A 27,276-nucleotide genomic window follows, 5' to 3' on the forward strand; every position below is an offset into this window, starting at 1 on the left:
TGGTGATGGTTGCTAGGGCGGATCGGAGCACTGTACTGCACACAAGCGCTGAAGGAAAAGGGACTCAAGTAGTGAATATCGATCCAGCGACAGTGGTGATAGGCGTAACGGGTAGGGATGGCAATTAAAATCCTTACTAAAGGTAACCACAAGAGTGAGCAAGTGGCAGATGATGATTAAGCACTGTTCACATGTAACCTGCCCAGTGGGGTGTTCTTGTTTCATCCTATAGCAAAAAGAAGAAAGCCTCCCCATACACACACACACAGACCACTTCCTTCGCTCTCAAATCACAAGACCATCCCAGCTTTTTCAATTTCAAAAAGACACTGTATTTCAGGGGAATAAAGAACCACAAGTTACCATCTGCAAAGCCGTAAGTCATTTTGGGACATCAAACACTGGAGCTCCTGCATTACTCACATGGTGAGGAAAAACAGTGTCACGGAGAATTTGACAGGTAACTAACGCACTGGCACCGGTTCAAAGCTCGCTATTTCAAGCCTTAGAAACTTGAAAAATACGTGACAAAAAACTACCGGTAACCAATCTTTAACCCTGGTTCTTACCTCAGCAGGTTTCTTTTGTTCATTTGCTGGTGTTTTTGACTTGCTCCTGTATTTAGAACAAGAAGAAAAGGAAGTGGAAGGACCTGTTAAAAAAAAAGAAAAGAAATAAGAAACAGAATCATTACAGCTCGCTTCAATTCATTTAATTGCTCGGTGAAACACAAGGCACTCCAATCTCCTGAATTATGATAATTCTTGACAAGATGTGGGCAAAAAGCTCTTCTGCAGTCTGTAGGCTTGATTACAGCTCCTCCTGTTCCACTTGTTCTTCGTAAAACCACAGCACACCGAGTTTATGGGTACATTCTGCTCTGCCCGATACAAGTGCGAGTAAACAGAAACAAGCATGCAGACCACCTTCCCTCATTTCCTTTCTAACAGAAGTGGAAGGAGGAGCAAAACCGAGGACAGAGCTTGCAAGTGCTAGAAAAACAAAGTGAAAAAAAAAAAAAGCAACGATACTAAAGGGTGCTGATGAGAGATGCAGAAAAGTACAGTGTGATGTCTAGACGTTCCTGGGCACGATGCCAGTTCAGTACGTTGCTGGGTTGTAGCAAATATGGCAACGAATCCTCGTTACGTGTAGCATTATTAGATGGGCACGGGTTCCTAAGGAACCAAGAGACCCTGCCACGTAGAGTTTCTTTGCAGGCACAAGGAAGGTGCAACCTCAGCCAGACATGTGCCAAGGAACTTTTAAAACAGAACTTCACTGACTTGTCTACCAGGCCACGGTGTAAAAGATGAAGAACCAGTGTAAGATACTGCAACATGTAAATGCTCAGACAGCTCGGACTTAAGGCTGAGGGTCTGTACCGCATGAGACAGCAGGACTTTTCTATGGCCCTAGCCATACGAAAACTTCCTCTGGGCAGCAAAACTTCTCTTGAATTACAGATTTATTTTTCGCAGCTCTGAAAGGGAAAGGCACACAAATTTCTCCTCAAATGCTAAGCAGACTTAACACCCCCCCAAGTTTACAGGATCCTTCGCCTCCTTTTCCTCCCGTAACAGGATTCAGAACACAGAAGAACAGGGAAGGCAAGAAGAAATCAAGCAAGAAACATTGTTTTAATTATGGGAGGTGAAACAGTTTGCCCTCAAACCACAGAAGGAAACCACAAGGGGGTGACAGACCAAAGAAAAACTAGCACACGCTACTTACTCTCATTGTCTGAACTGTCACTGGTGCTCAGATGCCTGTGGCGTTTCATCCTGACGCATCCTAGAGAGAAAAAAAGAGTTGATGGCGACCATCAGAAGACGACAGGCTGCGTGGGCCCTGCCGACTCGCACGACCCCAGCACCCCAAAGGCAGAAGTCCCCCGAAAGGAGAGCTGTCGGGCGTGAAACCGCAGCAGTGCCTGCGGCAGCGAGCGCCCTCCAGCCCCCTTGCTGAGCAGAGCTGGCTGGGCGGCCGCAGCACGGCCAGGCGTGGGTGCAAAACGCAGCTCACCTGCAAGGGGAGGAAAACCGAGCCCGAAGGCGCCCGCGTAAAGTGAAAGGCAGACGTTAAAGGGGGATAATCCCCCAAAATGGTGACCTACGGCACTGAAATCATCCGGTCACAACTTGGGGGACCTAAGAGTTTGGCTCTGAGAAGTCTGACAAGCCATGGAGGGTATCAGTGAGGATCTGCGCCTCTTAAACAAAACCAAACCCCACGCTGCTTAAAGGGAAAAAAAAAAAGCACGGCTAAATAGCCCGCTTGTTAAACCCTGCACATTAGTTACTGTACAATGGGTCTTGAGATTATCCAAAGACCGTGGGATAAACAGGATTTCCGGATAAGAAAAGCCTATCCAAAGGCTTTGAAGATTGCAACTGAACTGTTTGCAGCAGAATTGTTTAATTTAGCGGAAATTTTCTGCAGCCTTTATACTTAAGAGCATGAGTTTGATCAGTGCATTTAGATACAGTAATCAAACTTTAAAACTATCCTTTGATCTATATTTTATAGAAAGACATTGCCCACACTGCTGGAAGCTGAAAAGGGAAGCGATGCATGTATTTTTCAGCTGGGTATACACACAGCGCCTCTGAGTCAGGTATTTAACCAGGGGGGTCCGTGGTTAACAGGACAGGGCATCAGAAGGCGACACTTTAATAGCCTTAAATCACCTACAAACTCCCACCAGAAAACAACTTAATTCATGTTAATTCCCCTTCTCAGAGCTCAAGCAAGCCGGGGAAGCAAGGCAGCCACACCACACAGGAAGAGCTACGTTGAAAACAGAGGACCCAAAGCGCTGCGGGGTTTCGCTTCCACCGCTCACCGTGCAGGCAGCAGTCAGGTAAGAAACTTCAAAGATCTGGGCAAAAGCTGTCTGACAGGCAGGAAGGACCTGGGCCAGCAGGGCTGTTCTTTGTGCGTGTTTTGGTGGCACCAGACTTGGAATTAAGCTCTAGGTAATGAGGGATGAAGATGACCAGTTTCATCTTGCCGACTCCAGCAGTTTAAAGGCTTCAGCCAAGAGCAGCTCAAACGGCATTGCCTGTTTGAGAGCTTCTCCCCCGCAAAGCCGTGGTGTGCCGCAGCAGCCCGACCTGGAGGACACAGCTCCCTAGAAAGGAGCAGGCTCTGCCCATGCCGACACCTTCTCTGCCAGCAGCCTTCAGCTCTGAACAGCCTGGCTTCCAAACCTTCGGGCACGTTACAGGACCTTGGGACAAGCTGAGAGGACGCGTGTAGGTGTGCACAGCAGCATTCCTCACTGCCATTGCTTAGCAAGAAACACGAGCACTCCGTTTTTATGTTCAGATGAATTTTTGAGCAGCTGTTAAAAGGTGCTGAAAGCTTATGGCAGGCGACTCTAATCTTTTATAGTCTACATAAACATATGCAGCAATAAAACCTCTTCACTCCGTCTTAAAGGCGGCCAGCTGAGGAGACAGGCAGCGCCCAGCGAAAGCGGGGCTAAACACGGGGCCGAGACGCACGGCGCGGCAGGGAGCGCCTGGGCACCTCGGAGAGGAGAGCAGACGCAGGAGATGGCTGCTTCAGGGGCAGCTTACGCAGAAACAAACTAACAACAAAAAAAAAACAACCTATGAATAGAAAATGCACCTCTGCCAACCACTCCACGGTGATGAAAAAACGTTTAGGGAAGTTGTACTTGGGCAGTGGATTTGTAGCAGCTCAGGCAAGAGATTTACACCTCCGTCACAGCAGAGAGCGGCAGCACAAGCAGTCACCCAGGGTAAGAGCCCCACGTAGCAATAACGCCGGAATCCAGCCCGATTTTTTTTTGTGGCAGCATTAACCGCAGTAACTGTGCACACAGAGCTACAGCAAATCACGGGAGCGCCGTGCCCAGGAGGACAGGTTATGAAGGGGATCCACGTGCTCCGTGCTCTCCTTGGGTCCCTGCCTGGCTCAGGACTTGGCACCCTCGCGCCTCACCTCTGCTGCTATCGGGAGAGCCCCCGTCACCGCGCCCCGACCACCAAATGGAGGAGCGACCTACGCGAGTCGCGGCTAAACGGAGGAAGAAAGGGCAAACCACGTGAACCAAAAGCCCAGACCCAACAAGCAGAACCAAAGTCCCCCTGAGAGGGGCTGAATCTCCCGTACGGCCTGGTTCGGCCCCTTTTCTAACCGCACCCCTGAAAACCATGGTGATACAGGCCTGGAATAACAGGGCATGGTTCATTTTCCCCCCAACACGTGCCTCAAGAGTGAATGAAGGGAAGAGCAAACGATCAGGAAAGGATCAAATACGAAGGTGAGAAATAAACTCAGGAGAATGCCAATGCCCTTTCCCAACCTCCGAACACCAGCTATAATGAATGGCATGCGGCATGCCAAAGACAGAACAAAAAAAATTATCTTTACACACAAAATAAAAAACCATTTTAAATTTTTTGTAACGTATAAGAAATACCTTTTTTCACAGAACAGTTCAAAAATAATTTAGAAAACTGCCTCAAGTAGATGCTACTACAAAGAAAAAAAGAGATGAGAAGAGATGAGCTGTCATTAAGAACATGATGGAAATACCGTACGGTGAGCAGCTGAAGCCATCAGCCTCTTTCCAATTGCTTTCTCTTTGTGGAGTCAGGCATTTACTCCGGCATTCTGCAAATTTGCCTGTGGAACTTTTGGTCTGGATCTTGAGAATTTACTTTCAGACTTCAAACTTTCCAGTAGTTCCCATGCACAAGCTAAGAAACATGAGTGTAAAGCAACTGAGAAATTAAATACTACAGCACGAAGGAGGTAAGTGGCTTAAAAAAAAAAAACCCAACCCAACCATACACCTCATTTCTCAGCCACCAATAACTCTCACTACCCTGAAAGGAAGTAGGGGTGCACTGGTTACGGACTCAAAATGTGCTCAAGCTTTATGGTCAAGCATAGATCACCTTAGAAACGAGCACTAAAAATGGGAAGATAACATGCTTTGATATAAAGCTTTTTTATTTTTTTTAATTTTTATTTATTTATTTATTTTTTAAGTCAACAGAAGGACTAACAGATGATGGATCACTTCTACGACAACAAATACAGATTCCAAAGATGCTCACCGTCAGGGATCTTTTAAATGAAAACTAAAACACAAGAGCAACGTTAAAAAAATCACCACATCTCAAGCAAAGAGGTGCTTGACTCTCCAGGCAACTACTGCAGAGGAACATTTTCTGGTATCACTTTTGATGCCAGTCACCAGGACAGTTCCTGACTTGCACCACGCTCCACATCGGCCGAGCTTCTTCCTTGTGCACTCAGGGCTGGGCACGCATCCCTGATCCATCCCCAACAGCTACGGAGAAGAGCCACAACTCCAGAAAAGAAGAATTAGCAAAGCTGAAGGAACCCTCCTCCCTGGCACCGCCTCACGACATGAACCCCAGTATTTTACCAAGACACAGCCACTCGCTTCTGCCACCACTCTCTCCCCGAGGAAAATCAGCATGGCACTGACTAAAAGCACTTCCCCTTTCTGAAAAAGCTAGTTACTGCACATCTCTCAAAGAAATCAGTCAAGCAGTAGATGTAAATGGCCGACACTTAACAAAATTTCAGCGCCCCAAACACCTGCAGAAACACCAGCAACAAGCCCTTCTCCCTTTTCAGTTTGTGTCAGAGCGAACTGCATTTACCAAATAAAGCACTAGGAGTTCATCCTCTTGTCCTGACACATCTCTCGGCATCGCGCACCAGTAAGAAGGATGAGGTATCACTGAGCCCAAACTCACACGGCAGATTACGCGAGAGACACCAGAGACAAGCATACAAAATGAATCCTTAAATCCATATGGGATTTCTGAACAAAACAGAACCTCCAGGGAATAAGTCCTTCCTTCCCGGCTTCACTCTGTCGAATAGAAGGGTTCAACACGTACGTGAGAGGTTCAGTACCTGTGAAGACCTGTACAGAAGGAAGAGGAAACCAAGAAATTCAATGAGCTGTAACACAAACACACACTAGGGCGGTGAGATTCTATTTCTTTACGTTTTAAAATAGACTGATCAAAACGGAACTGGCCACGCTTCTAAGGAAACTTTCAAGTGGGATGAAAAATAACCTACTTTCTCTGTCTTGTTAAAAAGAAAAACAGCATCTAAGTACGTAAAAAAAAAATGACAAGCTACATGCAAATCTCAGACTAAACTTTTGTACTTAATATGGCCTGTCTACGTGCAAAAAAAAAAAAAAAGCAGAGGCAGTAGGTAGAAATCTCCAAGTCTCCAAAATGTGGTTTATGTAACTGTTAAATTTAGATTAGGAAGCAAATTATCTTGAAAGGTCTCCAGGAAATGTAGTACAGTAAAACCATTTAAATAGGTCAAATTTCATAGTCAACTGCCAAGGAAATTACGAAATATGAGTAGAGTTAATACAACCTTTCAAATAACTAGAGGAAGAGAGATCACTCGTGTTTGGGTTTTTTATTATTATTATTTTTTAATATCCTATCCAATCTCACAAAAAAGGCTATATAAACTGGAAAAAAAAAGAAAACACCTACTCAGAACTTGGGCTGGCAATATTTGCCGCAATGAAAAGGTTTGAAAGGTTAAACAATTCAGAGGGAAGGGAATTCAGGAAAGAAGTAACATTGCTTCTTTATTTCTCTCTAACCTGAAAATTAAATAACTTAGTAACGTGCCCCTACCCCTGGTGGTCACCGTGCCCCGTGAGTACAGAAGGAGGGCGAGCGGTGGCTTTGCCTGCATCTCCTCCTGCCACATGGCCTGCAAAGAGCAGAATCCATCCCTGGGTGAGTGCATTGCTAGCAAGGCACGCAGTCCGTAGACCACCCATGCAGGAGCTCCCCAAGAGGTGGGGAGAAATTAAATCCCGCTCTCTTCTCTGCTTTCTTCACGCACGGCAACGAAAGCACAGCCTGATGTTCATCTCTCTGAAGAAACCTACGTGCGTCGGCCTGCACACAGCCCAGCCAGGTGAGCTGGGCAGGCACTGACATATTCCTGCCCATTAAACACGTACACCTTTAGCACAACCAGCCTGAAGACGACATGAATCTGAGCAGAATCCATTTCAAGAACAGACAGCGTCAGACGGATGAAAATTCAAGCAAACACACAAACGTGCACATGGCCGCACTCCCCTCGACTCCAGCCCCTGCGGTGAGCTTCCACTGCTGCACGCAGTGCCACTTTTACACTGACTTGCTGAACAGCAGAACTACTGTTTTTCCTAAAACATCAGCTGGGACTTGGACAAAAAAGGCGATTTCCTCCAAAATAGCATATTGAGTTTGAGTGGGTGCCTCCCCTGGCTGCCCCAGGGCAGGCTCCTCGCCACCCCGCGGCACTGCTCACAGCCACACAAAATGCCAAAAAATTAGGGCACAGCCTCAGGTAGGAAACACAGACAGGGGACTAGGTGCTATCACCGAAGGAAGAATGCAGAAATACAGGCACTATTTGGGATTAAGAAAAAACTGTTTTTTCTGTCAACAGCGTAGGCAACAATTCTCACATGCTGCAAGATTCTTAAAATAATCCGGTAATTTTTTTGTACTTGCTAATAAAAAATTAAAGTAGGTTTCACCGCTCTTGTTTTGTTTTTCTAAATCTCAAGCGATAAAAGCACTGACAGTAACCTGCATTAAATATTTTATCTGTTTTGACTCGTTTATTTCTTGCTATAATGCTTTAAAGAGGCTAACTGCTTTGCTGCAAAGTTCTGCATCACTAACAAAACCTAATGGATTGCAAAAAAGGCAGAAAACATAAAGATGTGTCTTTATATCCTATTCAAAGGATGAGAGAAAGCAACAACACATTTTCCTATTAGGAAACGTTAATTTGACCATTTCTTTCCTCATCTGACAAGAAACGGTTTTCATTTACAAGTTTAAAATAAACAATCTGGATGCTTAAGTTTTCCTAATAAAAAATGGCACCGAGGGGATCATTAGATACAATTAAAGGGAACGTACTGTCACAGCCAGAACTCAAAATATTTGGAATATTCCAAACCTTTAGCTGAATACTGAAATCCTACTATATTTTCTCCTATTTCACTTTATGACACGTTTATGTGCAGTTATTAGTTCTCTATGTCAAAACATCAAAACAAAAACTTAAAGGAGTTGTTAACGCACTTTTTGGTCTTAAAAATGTTTAAAAAGACAACAAAATTTGTCTTAACAACCGCTAAACTCAAATTACTTTTAATGGCCAGACAACTAATTTAATGTTATGTGCTACAATCTGTAATACACAAGACACCAAAGACATTTTAGTCAGATTTAAACAGATTTATAAAAACATAATTAGCCTTCTAGGCTTCTATAAATCACCCATCTCAAGTGGAAGACAACATCCTGGAAGAGCCCAACTGGTGTCCACTGGGGCTGACGCTGCTCTGAAAGGGGGACCGAGGGACAACTGCACCTGCTCAAGGTTTCTAAAGCATCACAACTTGAGAAAGCAGTAAGGACACAGGTAAAAATGACCACGAGGTTCAGTTTGTCACCCAACAGCCAAGTTGAGACCGAAGCACTTCTATATAGCACCCGCACTTGAATACAAGGCGTCAGACAATGCGGAACATCCTTTCCATCCCATGAGGATAGAGATCTATTGCAGCTGATCTGCCAAAGCTGCAGGGTTACGAGACATTAAATCTGACTCCAAAGCAAGTCCCGTCATCCACTATCCGCTCCTGTACAGGGATGAACAGAAACACCCACAAGCCAGGGAAGCAGGGAGGTGTTTCCCCACATCTTTATTCACAGCTAAGAGCCCACAACACGCTGCAGCTGTTGCACACCTTCTGGTAGGGAGGGGCCCGAAACTGAACACAGCACTCAGGATGCAGCCTCACCAGTGCCATGAATGATGGGACAGTCACTTCCCTGGCCCTGCTGGCCACGCTGCTTCTGACGCAGAACAGGATGCTGTTGGCCTTCTTGGCCACCTGGGCACACTGCCGGCTCGCGTTCAGCCGGCTATCAACCAGCATTCGCAGGTCCTTTTCTGCCAGGCAGCTTTCCAGCCACTCTTCCCTCGGCTTGTAGCACCGCATGGGGTTGTTGTGCCCCACGTGCAGGACTCAGCACTTAGCCTTGCCGAATGCCATGGAGTTGGACACGGACCCCTGAGACAGCCTATCCAGAGCCTTCTGCAGCACCTTCCTGCCCTCGAGATGGTCAGCACTCGTGCTTAATTTGGTACTGTCAGCAAACCTACTGAGGGTGTGCTCAATCCCCTCATCCAGATCATTGATAAAAACATTAAACAAAACTGGCCCCAGTACTGAGCCCTGGGGAATGCCACTGGTGACCAGCCACCAACCGGACTGAGCTCCATTCTTTATGACTCCTTGAGCCCGGACATCCAGCCAATTCTTCACCCAGCAAACGATACACCTGGCTAAGCCACGAGCAGCCAGTTTCTCCAGAATACCGTGGGAAAGCGTGAAACTGCTTACTTCACTTACTTTACTAAAATCCAGGTAAACAACATTCGCAGCCTTTCCCTCATCTACTAAGCAGGTCACCTCGTCCTAGAAGGAGATGAGGTTAGTCAGGCAGGACCTGCCCTTCATAAACCCACGACGACTGTTTCTGATCACCTGATTGTCCTTCATCTGCCATGTGAAGGCACTCAAGATAATCTGCTGCGTAACCTCCCCTGGCACCGAGGTCAGACTGACAGGCCTGTAAATTCCCTGGATTCTCCTTCCCGCCCTTCTTCTTGTAGGTTGGCACGGCATTCACCCACCTCCAGTCAACTGGGACCTCCTCAGTTAGCCAGGACTGCTGGGCAACTATTGAAAGGGTCAGGCCCCATACAGAACATTCAAACATGTAGGAGGTGACCTATAGTTTCCCTTTGGATTACAGGGGCTTCATCTGGCTCCCCATCATCATCTTCCAGATCAGTGGGCTAGGTACCCTGAGAACAACTGGCTTTACTAATAATGGCCGTGGCAAAAACGGCATCGAGTACCTCAGCCTTAGCCTCATCTTTCATCGCTATGATTGCCCTCACATCCAATAAAAGATGTGGAGATCCTCCTTGTACTGTTGATGCCACCTGAGACTCCTCCTCCACCACCGACGTCCCCACACGAGGGACGGCAGAACTGACGGGTTGCTCGGACTGCAGTTGTGCTGCAGGAGCGGAGCAGGCCTGGGCCGGTCCCTGTGAGGGAGGCTGAAGGCAGGTGCCTGCACCAGCACCAGCTCCAAGTCAACAGGCACCCAGACACGCCACAGAGCCTGAGGGACAGCTGTAAAAGGTCTTAAGTGGATGAAAATAAACACGTTAGTTGTACACCTCTGAAAATGGGGTCCTTGGGCATTCCCAAATCAGCTGTAGCACCACTTACTTTATGAGGACACCCCTCAGAGCTGCTGTACGTTGAAACACCAGAGGCATCCTTCCAACAAGGCCCCAGAGCAGTGGTGAAGAGCACTAATACAAGACTGTCTGGTTTCAACTGCGGCACCCACAGAGCCAGATGGAAAAGCCTTTGTGGATGAGCAACACTAATAGGTCACTCGTTTTTCCTAAGAGCAAGGGAGTGTCTCCTCCCTCCCTTTGGCACCGCTGGAGAAAAAGTATTTGCAGAACACAAAGCTCCAGCTGCACGGGGAGCGTGCCACGGCTTTAGGGTAAGAGATGAAAGAGTGAGACTGCCAGGCTGAGAAGACGGTGCAGAGCAGGAAAAATCTACCACAAGTGGTAAAGAACAGCGAACAGGATGAGGAGACTACTGCTCCTCATGGCCCGAAGACTGGTGACACACAGTTACAAGACAAACTTAAAACAGAAGTCATTAAACGCAAAAAGAGTAATTTTATACAAAATTGCTATGGCATGCTGCAGGGGTTGAAAAGTAAACAGACTGAAGAGAATTAGGCAAACGGATGACAAGGGCTATAAAACACAATGTGTCAACATCAACCTGCCATCCCCACAATCCCAAAGTCAAAAATTTACAAGAAATTGAGCACACTCTAGAGCTTTAAAATGGTTTCTTTCCCTAGATGCCCACTGTTGACCGGTATCAGATACAGTAACTGGTCTAATTCCCTAACAGATCTCCTGTGAAACCAGGCTTACTTGTAACAATTCACCTCTGTGAGATGGATTATTATTTGGTTTTAGTATTAAATGGATCAGTTCCCAACCTGATCTCTGTGGACTAGAGGTGAAATAAGTGGTCTACAGGACCATGGTAAATACTGAAATGAGTGTATTTTTCAGATAAAATTCTGACTACGAACAGCACAACAATAAGATTCTGATAGCTGCTGCCCTAGCTGACTTTATCAACCCCTGTTCACCGTAGAGAGTTATTTTGGTCAAAATGATTAAGTAAAAGTTTGGGTCACTTCGAGTATGTCAGTATTTGTTTTTAAGGCAAATTTAATAAACATTTTATACAAATATATTCTACATGCACCTTAGTGTACTATCGATTCAGAATTTTCTTTTGGAGAATGCAAAAGAATGGAAGGAGAAGCAAAGAGCATCCTGGAATAACATGAAACGTATGTGTGTATGTACGTGTGCGGGTATATATATACACACATGTACACAAGTATGTATGTGTGTGTAGCTATAAAAACTGTTGTTGTGCATCCCAAATCCATGCAAAGAACAGTCTCTGCCTTACCTTATTGCCTCTGGAGGCACAGGTACTACCTTGTATACATTAAAACACTTCAGTTTTAAAATCACCATTAAGAATTGTTAAATTCATTTGTGAAACCTCCACAACTTCCACATAGCTATCAAAGAATTGTTTTAGGAAAACAGCTGCTTTGAAATCTGTTACTCTGGCATTTCTTATCATTTTAATTTCTGCCACAAAGTAACAGAGATACATCTGTTTATTTCTATTCTGAAAGTCGTGAGGATCTGACAGAAATACCTGCGGGGACACGTAGTTGCAACAAGCCTTTACTCCATTTTCCAGGTTGTGCAGTGAAGCTTGCGCAAAGTAAGAGAACAATTAAAAGAATGTGCTGCAAGGAGTTAAAAATGGCTGGGTCAACTCTAAGCTGAAGGAGATGCACATAGAAGTCTGTTTAATTATTCCTCTTCTCCCTCCGCCCCCCAGCTTTTACTATACAGAGATGTGATCCCTTCACTAACAACATTTCCAATCCTATGTCTGAAGTTTAAGAATCCACTACACTTCTATTTCCTTCCATTTTTCCAAGTCTGGATAACTAGCACGGTGTTCTCCTGTGAATTCTTACAGGTTTATCAACTCAAACCTTTCCAAGATACAAATTCAAAGTTGTTATGCCTCTCTCCTCACTCAGAGGGAAGTAACCCAAAGCCACAGCCAGAATTTTGTTGTCCTATGTTTGAATTCTGTAAGATAACCTCTTAAAAATCTACTTGAACTAGTTAGAAAAAAGTAACCAAATTTAAACATTTATTTGTTTAAAAAAGGCTAACAGTGATCTCATCTGAGTCATTAATTTAATTAGTTAAATCTATTCAACATGATTTGTTGAACACAATTTTCAACTGCAAGGGCAAAACACATTACATTTTAGCCCTGCTAACAATACAGAATCAGGTGGGAGGAGAGAAGGAGTTCGCTTTTGTCTGTAGAAGAATTGCTAGCTCCTAACCCCTTGAAGACAAAGGGATGGTACAAGAGTAGTCAAGGCCAAAGCTCTATTTGCAGAAAATCAGTGGGTTATGCACAACAGCAGCCACACTCACATGTTCAGAGCCCACCTGGAATCCGTAGATCTGGTCTCTAAACTCTGAGGATCTGACACTGAAAACTAGAAAAAACACTTCTTTTCTTTTTTAAACAGTCAAAGCAGAAGCAAGCTTTGAACTAAAAGTCTTGAAACTGAGATGACTGCATCATCTCTCTTTGCCCCTCCTTATAATCTTTGATAGCCAGCCAAATGGCTCAGCTTAGCTTCACTTTCCACATCAGTCCAAAAGTAGAATAAGTAATAAAACTTGCATCAGAAGAGGGGTTTATAATCACATTAGAGACATGCAACAGAGACCAGCTACCTCGGTTCACTGGGCAGCTTGAACAAGGCTTCATAATGAGGTACAGGTGTTGGCACTAATTAGGAATACCCAGCTCGCTGCTGACATCAGCCCTCAAAGCAGTGACTGCACTTTAATCCTTTCAGCTACAAAAAAGAAAAGCAGAGAGCAAGCAGACGGGAAAAAAAAAAGCCCATGCAGAGGATAGAAATATTTTTGCTTATTTAAGGGGAAAGAAAAAAAAAAAAAAAGGTGCCACAAAACTGTGGGAAGTCTACTGTGAAGTATCCAAACACGCAAAAGAGCCTAAACCTTCTGCATAACTGGACTTTCTGCTTTTAGGAAGGGTATCACAGCATACACAACGTGTATTCATCACAACTATCAAAATTCATACCCAGAAAAAAAAAAGGAAAAAAAAAACCAGAATAAAAAGCAGTAGAATCAGCACATGTAAATATTGGAATGGTATCATTTTTTTTCCCCATAAGCCTACCAACTTCCAAGTATTACAGGGTACATCACAACAGATTTTAACTGAAATTATTACAAGGACCTCTGCAAGCTGGACTCTCACTGTTAACAGCTGCTTTTATGACTTCCTCTCTTTTAAAAGACTTTATATTCCTTTAAAATCCACAAAGCTTTCATTTAAAAGGTGGTATCTGAATGCTGAAGGTATATAGGTTCAATTTACACATTGTAAACACCAACACACACATTTTTTGTTTTTAAATATCAGTTCCTCCTTCACTTACATGCCAGGTCACGAGGTAGATGTTTTCGCTTCAGCTGATGACATCACAAGCTCCTAAAAAATGAAAGGAGTGCTATTTAGGGAGTAGGAGTGACATCAGGCATTGTATGTTTGAGCTACAATTTCATTTTTGGCAAGTAAGTGAAGGGTATGTTATGTTTTTATTGCAATTTAAAAAAAAAAAAAGTACTACCATAATATAAATCAAAGCCTTAAATTCCCTAATTCTCACTCAGTGTGTACACAGAACAATTAAACACATCAACTGTGTGTACACGTACTACAATACGAAAACACAAAGTACTACAGCGAAAAGTAAATTCGTAAGCATAATCTTAAAAGTCAACTTTGGCATTCTCTTAGCACGAGCGGGAATCGCCTTTACCAATACCAGCAACACAAAAACTAGAATATCCTCTATCCTGTTTTGGGGGGTATGAAACGTCCAGGTAACTGCAAGGTTATTCGGCTGATTTGGAGGGCTTTCTTCCAACACACAGATGCTCGCTTTCTTCTAGAAGGTCTTGGATGAACTGAGTATGCTTATAAATTCACACAAAGACAAATTAAAAAAATAAGTCTGGAAGGAAAGGCCTGTGTAACTCCTGCCTGGATTCCTCACCACGTTCCTCAGGCTTCTCCGTGACGATCCTGGGCAGCTCAGCTTCCCTGGCAGGGACTCTGCTTACTTGCTCTTTTTAATCAAGTAACTCGCCTTGAGCAATATTAACTCTGGGAAGAGAAGGCATTTTGTCCTCTACCAGCTGCCCGCATTCCCCTCTTGTGGGCCTATGCACATGTACGTTTTGTGTCCTATTGTAATGGACATGACAAAAACATTAAAATCGTTACACCCAGCAGATTTGTGACAATGCTCCTGGGGATGTCAGCCGCTATGAGCTGGGAAGCACAGTATTAGAGAGCAGAAACTCCAGTTAAAAACGAGGAACCGATAACTACGCATACTGCCAGAAGAAAAAGAATAAGAAGAAGGGGCGGGGGGTGGGGATGGCAATGTCTTGCAGAAATAAGGCAGCTTCTGGCCTGTGTGTCAGCACCACATTTCTGCTTCCCCACCCTCCTGCGGCAGAGGGACGGGGTCCCAGCGCCCCGCAGCCACCGAGGAGCAGCAGGCATCCTCTTACTTAACAGCCAGCCTTGCTCAACTTCGGCTGTGGCATCAAAGGAAAACATTTCCATAGAAGCTGGGAGGGGGAAAAAACAAACAAGCAAAAAAGCCCAAAGCCCACACACAATATATCAATGCTCCTCTATTGTGACTGACAACATTTTGAAGTTTTAGCTACGTTCATTTTCTTTGACTTGAGGTTTGGGGGTTTTGTGTTTGTGTGTGAGCTTTCTGTTTGTTTGTTTATTTATTTATTTTTAAACCACCTCAGTTCCCTTTCCCCACCTCCTTGACAGTCCCTGGCTATAGGCAGGCTGAGCAGCCAGCTTGGTGCCGGGCAGACGAAGCAGCTCGAGCTGAGGTGGCCGCACGGTGGGTGACGGCCGCAAGCAGGCCGGGGCCTTGCCGTCAGCCCCGCCACCTGGGGGCCATGGCTGCCGGCCCAGGCGCCTCAGGCGCAAGCTGGGAGCCGAGCCTCCGGCCTCCACTGAGGGGAATCCGGCCTGCAGCCCCCAAAATGAGGCCAAGCCAGGCGAGCAGGTGTGGGACCTGAGGGAGCCGCCTCAAAATCCCGCCCAGGCTCTGCGGCAAAACCCCGCAGCAGCGCCGGGCCGCGCTCCGGCTGAGGAGGGCCGGCAGCATCGCCCACAGCACAGGCTGGGGACGCGGTTAGAGGGAGAGGTGAAGCTAAAGGGAGCATTCAGATCCGTTTCTCAAACCTCATTTTTTCTTACGAGAAGTTTCATTACAGGGTTTAATTCCTTAATGTCCCCGCTGAACACCTCTAATGTAAATTTTCACAAGCGAAGCCCTGGTCACGGCAGCTCAAATGGCATCATTAAAATGCAGCAGAGCTCACAACTTTTAAGTATGAATAAAACCACAGCTTTTGCCTCCCAGCTGAACCACAAGACTAATATATTTTTGAACTCTTCATTAAAAACACATTTGTTTGCTCAATTAAATGCCAGGATGAACTCCGAAATACCAAAAGGTTCGACTAAAAATCTTCCCCTCTTTCTTTAACCATTATACTATATAGATACATCCTTCAGCACCAGTTTTGTTTATTTCACAAACATATACAAAATAGCATGAAGGATATAGCTGGCACCAATACCATATTTTTTTTTGGGGGGGGTTTCAGGTGTTTTTTGGAAGGCCAGTCCTAATACACCAACTCAGAAACACTAGGCTGATTCGCTTCAAATTGAGGAGTAGGGGGCAAGCCCCCAGCAGAGTAAGGCACAAGCCCCCCACGCCACCCCTCACGAGCAAGTGGAGACAAGGGATAACAAACAGGAGACACACACCGTGCCAGTAGGATCTGGGTTGATAAAAAGCAACAGGGAAGCGACAGGAAATGCAATGCGGTGCAAAAGAAAAAGCAAAGAGATTTGATAGAAGCTAAACACAGCGTAGACATACGAAACAAAGCTCTGAAATTCATGGGAGCTTTCCATAAACGCTGCCTGTGAAACCAAGCATCACCAGGGGAAGAAGCATCAATGAAGATTTCTGTCTTAAAATCCAACTTTTAACAGCAGAAAGCAAACTGGATTAAAGACCTAGGTTTGCACTTAACCGCTATTGCCAGGCTGTAATTTACCATAATACTCACCAACAGCCAAGCCCCCAAACCAAGAACGGCACTGGACAAAAGCAGCGCTTCGTGCTTCTTTCCAGAACCACCCCAGATACTTGCTGCCACTCTCAACAAGAGAGACAGCCACAGAAAAAGTCTGCCAGGGGCCTGGGAAGGGCACTGAGACAGGACCAAGAGCCTGCGACGTCGCCCAAAACGCCCATTCAGGTTGTGCTGAGCAGGGACCCTGCCACCTCTCCAGGCAAGCAGGAGAAGCTTGCTGGCAGCACAGCGAGCATCCTTCTTGATGCAGCTCCAGCTCATCACCAGTCCTCTATCAGCACCGGACGCTGAAGGAGCTCATCCTTTCTTCTTTACACATCTAGCATCCTGGACACTACTCTTACCACTTTTGTTATGCCTCAGTCCCCTCCCCAGGCCAAATACAATCTAGTTCTTACACTCTCTGCTCAGAGGCCACGTTCCCTACATTTCTGAGCCTTCTGAGTTGCTCTACATCACCCTTTCCAGGGTTGGTCCACAAAAAACAATAGGAAGTTGTGATGCCCAAAGCTGGGCGAAGTATTCAGGCTGAACCCTTCCCTGCACAGAAAACGCTCTCCTCTTGTTACAGGAAATTGTTCTTTCCCATTATGCAAGCTCCAGGCACGATGTACAAACCTGAGTGCATTTGCTTTTTGCAACAACGTGGTCCTGCTGCCTCCTGTTCTGCTGGTAAACAGCCACTGCAGCTTTGTCAGCCTCTTTGGCCCCTACTGCACTCCATCCAACTTCTTTTTCCAGACTGTTTCTCTAGTTTGTCAAGATACCTGTAAAATGCAAGGCATCTTCCCAAACAGACGTGTAGCTCCATCCAGTTTTAGCTGGATATTTAATGAGTATAATCCTTACTCCTCCATCCACACCATCAATTAGTTAATACTGGACCTAGGAGAGACCACTGTTAAACTTCACTAAATTCACTTGTCTAGTTTAAAAATTAATTAGTAACCATCCTCCCAGTTTTCTAAGCAGCTGCTGACATTCCTGTGAACACTTTCATTTAATCCACATCTTCTCAGCTGCTTCTGATAGCATGCGTTGTCTGATAACTTCTATCACCTAACGTGCAATTCCCACCTCACAAATGACTTGCAAGACTGCATATTAGAAAGTTGGTCCTGTGATGCTTCATTCACAATAAATAATCCCACAGATATAACAGCTGCTGAGCCGGGAAAGTTATTAGAAAACCATTTTATTATTTCCAATTTTTTAGACAGCCTCGGATATTTAACACATGTAACCAGCTCCCCATAGACTACCAATAGCATTACACAGGCACCTTAGAAAAGGCAGATCGAGATTTTTATGCTACCAAGGTAGCACTGAAAATAAAGCCAGTTGTTTTCAAGGTTACAGATCAATGATAATATGAAGCAGAAAGGCAATGGTACTTTTTCCCCTCATAACTACAAGGGGAAAGAATCATTAGAAGAATAAGAACCCAGATATACACCGGATAAAGTTTTGGGGTAACTGAGAAGATGCTTCCAGGCTATATTTATCCTACAGGGACACAAAGTAGAAAAGACAAAGTCACCAAGCTTTGACAAAAGTATTTTGAATCCTTACTCGGTAGTCATAACAGAGTTGAACTTTTGATTGTTTTAAACTGCAATCTGATGCTTCTTCCTGAGCTTCTAAGAGTCTAACTACAATGAACATTCAGAAGCTGCTCGATTTTTACCCCTTTTCCACATCAAAAACCATGCAAATTCCTTTTCCACATTGAAAACCATGAAAATCATCTGGTATAAATCCACAACCTCGTTGTAAAAACCTAAAGATAGTCCACTTCACCTTAAGGAAGCTCAGAGATGCAGAAAGCATCTAATAAAGCCTGCGACTCTCTGGCACCTTCACTTCCTCACACCCTCGCAGAAACGTTTCGTTGCACCTTCACGCAGCGGCGAGCCTACTGCTAATTACAACCAGCAACTCCGTAACTCTCAGCAACCAATTAGAATTTGCTGGGAAAACAATTTCCCACAGCGGCTTAGCCCATTTTGGATGAACAATGCAACGGGATGTCTAGAATGATAGGTTTCATAAGACGACTAACCAGTACCATCAACCCCATTTATGAATTGCTCTGAAGCCCTGGGCCCCCGGGCGCTCGGATGGTGACCCAACGGAGCAGTTATTTGGCGTGTGTATAACGCCAGCCATTCTGCAAAATGCTCAAAACTTCTCATTTATTGCTTGAAATTACTTGTTTCACAATGTAATTAGCATATACAAGCAAAGAAAAAAAAAAGAGTCAAGGGCTGAAATAACTGCCTTGCAGGGGAAGGCCACCAAGATCAAAATACACACGGGATTCGACATTACGTGCACCCTAAGGTGGGCGTTTAAGTCATTTACATTCTTCATATAGTGGCAGGATGTTAACACGGGTGAAACAAAGGAACGAGTCTGCGAGAGATCAGACGCAACGGGATGAAACCAAAGAAACAAATAATTTCGGCATAGCATTAAGGAAGCTTCTTGACAGTAAGAGCTATTGGTCTGCATCCCCAAGGGGAGGAATGGAAGCTGCCGCTCCTGACGCTGAAACAAAGATTGGACAAGAGCGCTGGTGCCTACGCTGCCAAGAGAACATCCTCCAGCTCCGCGTTTCTCAAACCGGCCCGAGGGCAAGAAAACAAATGGGACAAGTTGGGCTTTAACCATCAACCCACCTCATTCGACTTGCTCATCCTGTGCTAAATAGAGGGACTTTTATGTGCATTTCCTAAAGCAGGGTGACGGCAGTGCTATTTCATCTCATATTCTGAAGGGAGACAAGCGAACACTGCAGAAGCAATAATCTAGATGACCTAGAAGCATCTTTTCCCATAGCTAATTTCCATTATTTAAGGCAACTATATTTGTGCACAGTTATGGACATCTTTAGCAGAGATCTTAAAATAAAAAAAATGGAACAGTTCACCAAGTGTGAGAACTTCTAAAACACGGTAACAGATGTTATGTTTTTGATGGCACAGCCACGCTGTTCTCATACACTCTGCAGAAAGTCTCATGACCCCACAACAAACACTAGAGAGTCACAAACGCTAAAAGCAGCATCACTGCTTCTTGCTGGATCCTCCAGACACTGGCAATGTAAGAGACCGAGGGCCAGATTTAGATTTAGGACTGCAGTGATACTGACCTGCGCAATTCAGTGCTTTCAAATTCAATCTCTGGCTCCGTAACAAGAAAACAAAACCCATCAGGCTCTAACTCCCCATGAAGCAAATGAAAAGGTCTGAACACTAGGACTCAAAGTACCCAGCATACTGAGGACAGCCAGTTCACACGCTGAAGAGAGAAGCACGTCAGATCTCTCTCCCCTCGCTTGGATTCAAGTGCTGATTTGCAGCCCTGTGAACAGATGCCTCTGGGGATCAGATCTGCACCAGGACCCTTCTTCCTCCTCTCCTCACCTCACGCACCCAATTCAGCATCACGAAAGGCCTTGGCAGCTACCACACCTGCAGAGCCCATCCCTCCTCCTGCAGCTCACCTTCCCAGCCCTCCTCCCTCATCCACAGAGACTCAGACCCACCTCCAGCCACCAAACCCCAACCCCTCGCCCTTGCAGGGCTCTGCCACTGCCTGCACAGATCACCCACAGCCAGCCACAGATCACCCACGGCCAGCACGAGCCTCTCCTCGACTTCACGCCCGCTAGCTTCCACCACTTATGTGCGAGATGGTCACTGATTGACGGGTAGATCAAGAATAAGTTATCTCTGGATTACAGTAGGAAAGCTAACTCACAGCTGGTTGGCAGTTGTCAAGAAAGCGTTCTGGATAAGCTTAGCTGTAGTGCTCACCACTGTGTAACTCCCAGGTTCACAGAGACTACAGCGCGTATGCTCCCAAGTTTCTTCAAGAGCTCTGGGTACAAGGACGCTAGAGTCCGAGTATGTAAAACAGTTTGGATATGGTGAATACCTTTCATCTTACTAAGCTCCCCAAGAACTAAGCTTACACCAAAAGAAAGCTGTCAGCACCTGACGCTTACCAGTTGCTGCATGTTATTTTTGTTAGTCCACTGAGCTACTCACACCGAGCTAGATCTAATTTAGTGTATTAAACGCCTAGGAAAAAACAATTACTTCTTCTTGGTCTTGAAGGTGGTCTCAGCACCCACCGAAACATCATCCAGGTAAACAGCTCACCTCACATCCAAAGGTTTAGCCATATTTAACCGAATGACAGTCGGTTCCCGGAGAAGGAAGGGTGAGAGACAAATAATAGTGCTGACTTCACTTGCTCACCACAGCGATCTAGAGTATTTTCCACACCCCTCATCAAACTCATGACATGGGCATTTGTGAGGTGCTATAAGGAAAGGCCCCCATTCCCCCTCGGTCAGCCATCTAGCCATCACGTCGGCGTTCAGACCTCCTCCCCCCGCAAAGAAACCCCACGAATAAATAGAGCACCCAAGCTGTGCACTGGGACGGCACAGACAGGGCTGGAGCACAATCAAGAGACAATTACCGAAGCAGCAGACCAGAAAGCGTGCTAAACAAGGCTTAATCAACTTCATCCTTTGTGGCTGCAAATTCCAAAGCAGCGACCAAAAATTAATTCTTCCTTGAAGATGATCCTAAATCGTCAGAAAGGGTTGGGGGTTGTTTGCCTGTGTTTTTTTTCTTTTCTTCCTTTTTTTTTTTTTAAATGCTATGAAAAAAGACTTGTTAGTCGACACAGGTTTCTTTTCCAAAGCCATTCCCGCTCAGTCAGACAAAACAAATGACAAGTTCTGAGAAACAAGCAGGGAAAACGTGGCCTCAGTGGAGTCAACAGGCATTAAAGTCAGTGCCAGAACGAAGCCAGCAATCAGCAAGACATTTATCTAATGAATTTGTTAGCCGAACTCCCGTGGGAGAAAACTGTATTTATTTCTTCTCAAAATCTCCAGATGCAGGCATGCCGGGGGGGAGGGTGTCAAGATCGAGTTGTAACGCAGGAGGACGACTCCTCTTAAGCACCTGCTGCCAGGAGAGCTGCCTGACAAAAGGAAAAACAGGGCCTTCAACAAAACCATCTAAAAACGCCGAGATTTTTACAATTTATTGATTTTTTTTTTTCCTTTTTAGCAAGACTCCTGCTTTCCAAAGCTGTCACCTTCGTGGAGGCGAGGCTTTTGAGGTTTTTTAGGCTTTGAAGGGCTACGCCAGGGGCGCAGCAGGGCCGAAGGCCGCCCTCAGCCCCAGCCGCCTCCGTGCCACAGGCACCCCGAGGTCCTCGGTGCTGCGCCCGCCGGACTCCACCGGTGACCCAAAGGCAGAAAGAAAAAGCAAATTCTGTCAGTAGGTTTACTCCCTGAGAGTCTTCTGGCACTCCTGCCTACCTGAAGCACAAAAATCTGTTCTTACTGACATAATCCTGTCAGTTTCTCCACAGAGAGGGTAAACAGGGGAGCGGAGCTTTTCGTCCTCTGAGGATTACCGTCGTGCAGCTGAACTCTCAACTCTGGCTGACTGAATCTCCACACGCCCCTAAAAGACTATGAAGAGGTGGCACAGAGCACCCTGACGTGGCCTAACACCTCCAAAAGATCTGGAGATGTTTCACTACGGCCAAAGAAGCCGGGTAAGGGAGCGAAGCAAGCTCAACTTGTGCAAGGGCCGTCACCAATGCTGTTTCTTCAAAATCAAATGTATATGACCAGCTCGACCACCATAACATAACTGCTCTAGCATGACGCCTCCAAGTTGTTAGAAAAGCTGGTAACTTTCCTAGAAGGAGAGTAAAATATGTTCCCTAAAGTGATTTCAAAGAGGAAAGAAAGAAGCATTTTGACAAAAAAAAAACCATAGGGCAGAAAATTGGTAGAAAAGGCTTTGAGAACAAGCACATCTGAAGTCACTTTGAAGTGTTTTGAAAGTTTCTCAGCTAAGTCAATGCTTTCCCACTGTCCTGTTTTTCCAGCGGCTCCTCTTGATACATTAAGTTTCTTTTTCTCTTTTGAAGACTACACATTATCTGTGCAAAGTAAATGATACTGATGTGTGTTTTAAGTCAAACACAGATTCAACTTGCTTAACCAAGCAAAACACACATATGTACAGGCATAAGACCACAGAAGTTTGTGTGAAATACATTAGCAAAATACTAATTAACGCAAGTGTTCACTAAAAAAAAAAAACCACATTTTATAACATGTTTTACTTTCCATGAATTTTAAAAAATACAACTTGATTTTTCAGTGGATGATCCTTTTATAAATCCATATGTAAACACACACAAATACCTTCTCACATAAAAACACCAGTGAGGGGAAACACCATCTTCTATCAGACCCACCAAACCTACACAGATCTTATTCAAAAAAAATCCCCGGAGGTTTGCCAAAAATATTTTCAGGCTGACTACAAATAATCTGGAAGTCCGTTCTGTCTGGAGTTTGGTACAGGAGACAAATTTAATGTGACCTAGCTGATTTATAGGGTCCCATGAAAATTGTGAGACACTCACGAGAAATGCCTGTTTTCTACAGCAACAAGGAAAAAGTTGGGGAAGTCAAGGCAAAGACAAGGGGGGCCAGCCAAAGACCGAGTACAAAGGCATCAAAGACATGGCTGGAAGAGATAAGGAGGAACTATAAATCACATTCGAGTTGTTGTGTGCACTCGAGGCTTTTTTCCCCTTTTTAATTTACTTCAGACCTTTTTTCAACTCTTAACCCATTCATACCTCAAGTGGACTGTTTGAAATGCTGAAGTCAAGCATGCAGAAGCAAACACACAAAACAAATTGATTCCAATAACCTTAAAAAGAGAATGAAGTGGCACCTGCAAAAGCTATTAGCCGCCAGTCTGAGTTCACACACACCCATTTGCTGTTGCACCCGGCAGCTTCTGTTACATACAGAGGCTCTGACCTAGAACATGCACACAGAAGACACCGGGCAAAGGATCCAAGAGCACTTAAGCCAGATTAATCCCAGTAATGGGAGTCATGGGCTCCGACTGATACCACGCTGTTTGTCAGGAGTGCAAGCTTTCTGATAACTTACGTCCTGCCTTCTCTGAAGTTTTCTGACATTTGTAGAGGATGAAAAATGAAAACCCACATGTCAGATTTAGCAAAGAACCCTGTATACTCAGCTCTCAGCAACAGAAGACAAGAGAGTACTAAGTACTGGTACATAAACTAATTTCTAACCTCATCCTCCTTCACTGATCTCAGACCAGAGACTTTATATTTGACAACGGCTTTTCCAGTTATTTCACCTCTGCATAGCTGTGCTTAGAGCAAGCCAGGTCTCCATCAAAACTGCAGCAGCGTACATGGATGTAACCTGACAGCCACTGCCAAAGTCTTTCAATTCCCACTGCAAGTAAACTAAGCATTCTCTAGCTGTATTAAAAAAAAAGTATTTCGATCAAAAATATATCACACTTACTACCAACTTCAGCATACTCGTATTTGGGCACTTTTCATACTTCATCATGAAAAATGCCCAAATAAAGAAAAGCTTTCAAAATTTACATAAAATATCACTGGAAAAGTATAGTATGAGATCATAATAATTAAAAAAAAATAAAAAAAGAATGGATACCAGTTGCAAAGAATACCCAAAACCAGCTTGCCTTATTTTTATTTGTATCGGAAATTTGGAATTATTTCATCCCACAAGTTTTCACCTCTTTCATTTCTTTGCCCAAAAACAATGAAGCAGCACTAACCAAAGAAAGCACAGAAAATTAATTTCTGCAACAGGGACAAAGCATTCAGCAAAAATAATTTCCAGAGAAGAATCAATACCATTAAGCAGGAGTGAATTTTCCTTCCTCTGTATGCCAATGGCCATTACAACACTGTTCATAAATACGCACCTTGTATTAACATCAGCCTTTCAGTTCCTCCCTCACTCTCAGCACATTCTGCTACAGAACTGCAAGTCCAAATTTGTCTGGCAAAATGCTTCACTTACTTCTTAAGATTGCTCATTTCATGCTACGCTGGAAATGATTATGTTGTTAACATAAGGAAGACTGCAACTTCATTATCAGGTTTAAGTATCTGCCTTTCAGCTGCTTAAATGACAGTCAATTTGATTTTTTTCAGAGGAACACAGCCGCTCTTGAATTAAGCTGATACTGAAGAGTAGCTAGGACTCCCCCAAACGAGGTTAAGGCTACCAACGCGCAGCACCGCTGACGACCGGCCATCCTTCCCTTGTCACAATGCCGGTCGGCATCCGTGGCAAACACAGAAAACTATTTTCTGCGCTAGAAGCGAGCATTTTCTCCTTGCTATCAAACAACACTTAACAAGGTTTACCTTTCACTGCAAATGATCACCTGCTATCGCTACTTCCCCTCAGTCCATTACCTGCAGGGAGAAGAGCCTATTTGCATCAAGGCAGGCACGGGAGTGCAGATTTGTCACCCTCGTTCCTCTGCGAGTGCTAACAGGGGCAGGAGACGCATGACTCCTGCGCCCTTCTGCAAGGGCCCCCTCACCCTACGATTGCCTAGCTGACCGCTTTCCCCTGCATTTCCACAACTCGCTGGCATACGGCGTGTTTTGGCTGCGTGAGGTTTTCTCCATGAGAGCCCGAACCTGCGTGGGATATGGCCCTACTTCAAACGACGAGTCCCCCACAGCCGCTTCAATACCAAGGCCTGCAAATCAACACTTGAAGAATATTAAAGAAATGCAAGCAGTTAAAAGCAGAACAATGAAGAGAATTAAAAACCACAAGTAATCCCACTAGGGACATTTCTCTCCTCCCCTGTCAGGGTGCATGCTTCTCCTATATGCTTTGTACACAGCAGCTCAAGACCTAAGACTTCCTGTGCGGCAGTAGAAAGAAAATACTGCCAATTCATTCTGCTATACATCAACAAGACTTTAAATATTTAGTGCACTGCAAATAGTAATTTTCTCAATATCTTAGCGGTCTTTAAAGCAAGCATTATTTAAAAATTGCCTGGCCTGTTCAAAACACTCGCAATTTTAGAGCGGCAGGAAGGAAAGCTCTGAGTTCGGCTGTGATTTTCAAGCGCTCGTGTCCCTGCATCAACCCAACAGCTGTGTCAATCTAACAGCAACATCTTTATGTTAGAAAGAAAAAAAAAAAAGTGTTTTGTCTAAGACTTGAAGATATGTCAGGTATTTCGCCTGCACGAAGAGCTCTGCTTGCCCAGTACCGTGCTGCAGGTAAAAGCAAGGCGGCTCGGGGCCCGGAGCTGTGCAGCAGCCCTCCTCGGCCCCGTGCCGCAGAACGGCACAGCGGGAGCCGCCCGCGGCCAGCCCCGGGGCCCCGTAAGCACACACGGCCGGCTGGGACGGGACTCGCAGCGGGTCAGGTGCTGCAGCTCCTCACCACACGCTTGGGCCGCCTTTTTAAGAGAGAAAGGAAGAAAAATGGAGGAAAAAAAAAAAACCAGGCCCGGACAGCAGTAGAGTAGCCAAATAATACACAACCCCCCTCCAGACCGTGTGACAAGCTTATTCATTTCAGCAACCAGTCGGGCATGTGCATAAACCTGTTTTTTAACATCTCCCTACAGCTCTAATTAAAACACGCGGAGGCATTAACGACACGAAGCATTACGCTCAGCCTGCAGTTCGATAAGCAAGACGCCCCACAAGTGCAGCGTAAGAAATGACAGCGCTCCCAAGTTTTAGATGCAGCTGAAAGAGCGAAGGTGAGCACTTCAGTGCCCCCCATCCAGGCGAGAGCCTGTCCCAGGGCATGCCAGCCCCCACATTCTCCATCTCCCACACGCTGCAACAGGATCCACAAACGCCGTAAGCGCAGGTGCTGCCTGGAGAAGGGCGACTCGAAAGTAAGCGAACGTGAACGAGCGAGCGGCCCAGGGCAACAGGGAGGCTCTGGGCAATTACAGAGGGGTGGGAGGGCGACGAGCGACGCACGGGGGCCTGGCATCGCTCCGCACGAGCCGGTACCTGGGCTGCCACGCTGCGCTTCGCAGGGCTTTGCGCTGGCTAACGTCCTCCGGCTGAAATCCCTCGAAGCGTCTGCAAAAGTAGTACTTATAAATGCAGTTTATAAGTAATAAATCTCTGCGACCCCTAATAGCAAATAGATCTCCGCGGCCCTGGACTACAAACACAAACAAGAGTCATTTTAAAGCGAGGAGCGTATTTGAAAAGAGGGGAGGTGACTCCTGTAAAAGAGCAACACGAAGCTCAACGCAGCCTTGTGCTGAAGTGCAGAAAGCCACGCAGCTGCCTGGCTCCCCGGAGGTGGCAGCCCCATCTCGCTCTGCCCTGCCCCATCTTCCACCTGCACAACACCTGACCGAGCCCCCGCACAACACTTCATACACCCGGCAGCCTTTCAGGATGCGAACAGCATCTGCTGGCTTCCATTACATAAATACCTCCGATAAGAGCTATTATTAACTTGTTAGTTTCCATTTTAAGTAAAGTATGTCAAAATCGCTTTTATGCCTCCAATTACACGAAGCCTCCAGAGTTATAAGCACTTCAAACCTTCACAAAACAAAGAGAAATGCCACACAATCTCACAGGAGCTGTTTCCCTTTCCAGAAATTCCCAAGACGCTGAATTCCCTTGCCCACAGCTCCCCCAAAAGCAGTGGGAGTGGGAAGAGCGTAAGTTCGCGTGACTGAGCAGCAAGTTTTGACTCAGCCCATTTTGGCCTGCAGCGCACGAAGCAAGCCTTGCTTGGTCCGAGATGCAGGGCACGTCAGCCAAGAAGCAGTGACACCG

At 45.4% G+C, this 27,276-nt stretch overlaps 1 protein-coding gene across 8 annotated transcripts in view; it reads right to left on the reverse strand.

Moving 5' to 3' along the window:
• JADE3 (jade family PHD finger 3) overlaps positions 1–27,276 on the reverse strand; it is a 59,767-nt gene that overhangs the window by 29,749 nt on the left and 2,742 nt on the right. For 2 of the 8 annotated variants that reach the window (XM_080584984.1, XM_080584987.1), the window contains exons 2-4: positions 13,788–13,840; positions 1,735–1,794; positions 570–652 (exon numbers count right to left, since the gene is read on the reverse strand). In XM_080584984.1, coding sequence (XP_080441110.1) covers positions 570–652; positions 1,735–1,783 — 132 coding nt within the window. In that variant the 5' untranslated portion in view covers positions 1,784–1,794; positions 13,788–13,840. Of the gene's footprint in view, positions 1–569; positions 653–1,385; positions 1,484–1,734; positions 1,795–12,756; positions 13,024–13,787; positions 26,463–27,276 lie in introns of those variants that run through there. The other 6 variants (XM_080584985.1, XM_080584989.1, XM_080584991.1 and 3 more) reach the window with 5 other exon arrangements.

This window comes from Anser brachyrhynchus (genome assembly GCF_964034855.1).
Source record: "Anser brachyrhynchus genome assembly, chromosome: 1".
NCBI classification, from domain to species: domain Eukaryota; kingdom Metazoa; phylum Chordata; class Aves; order Anseriformes; family Anatidae; genus Anser; species Anser brachyrhynchus.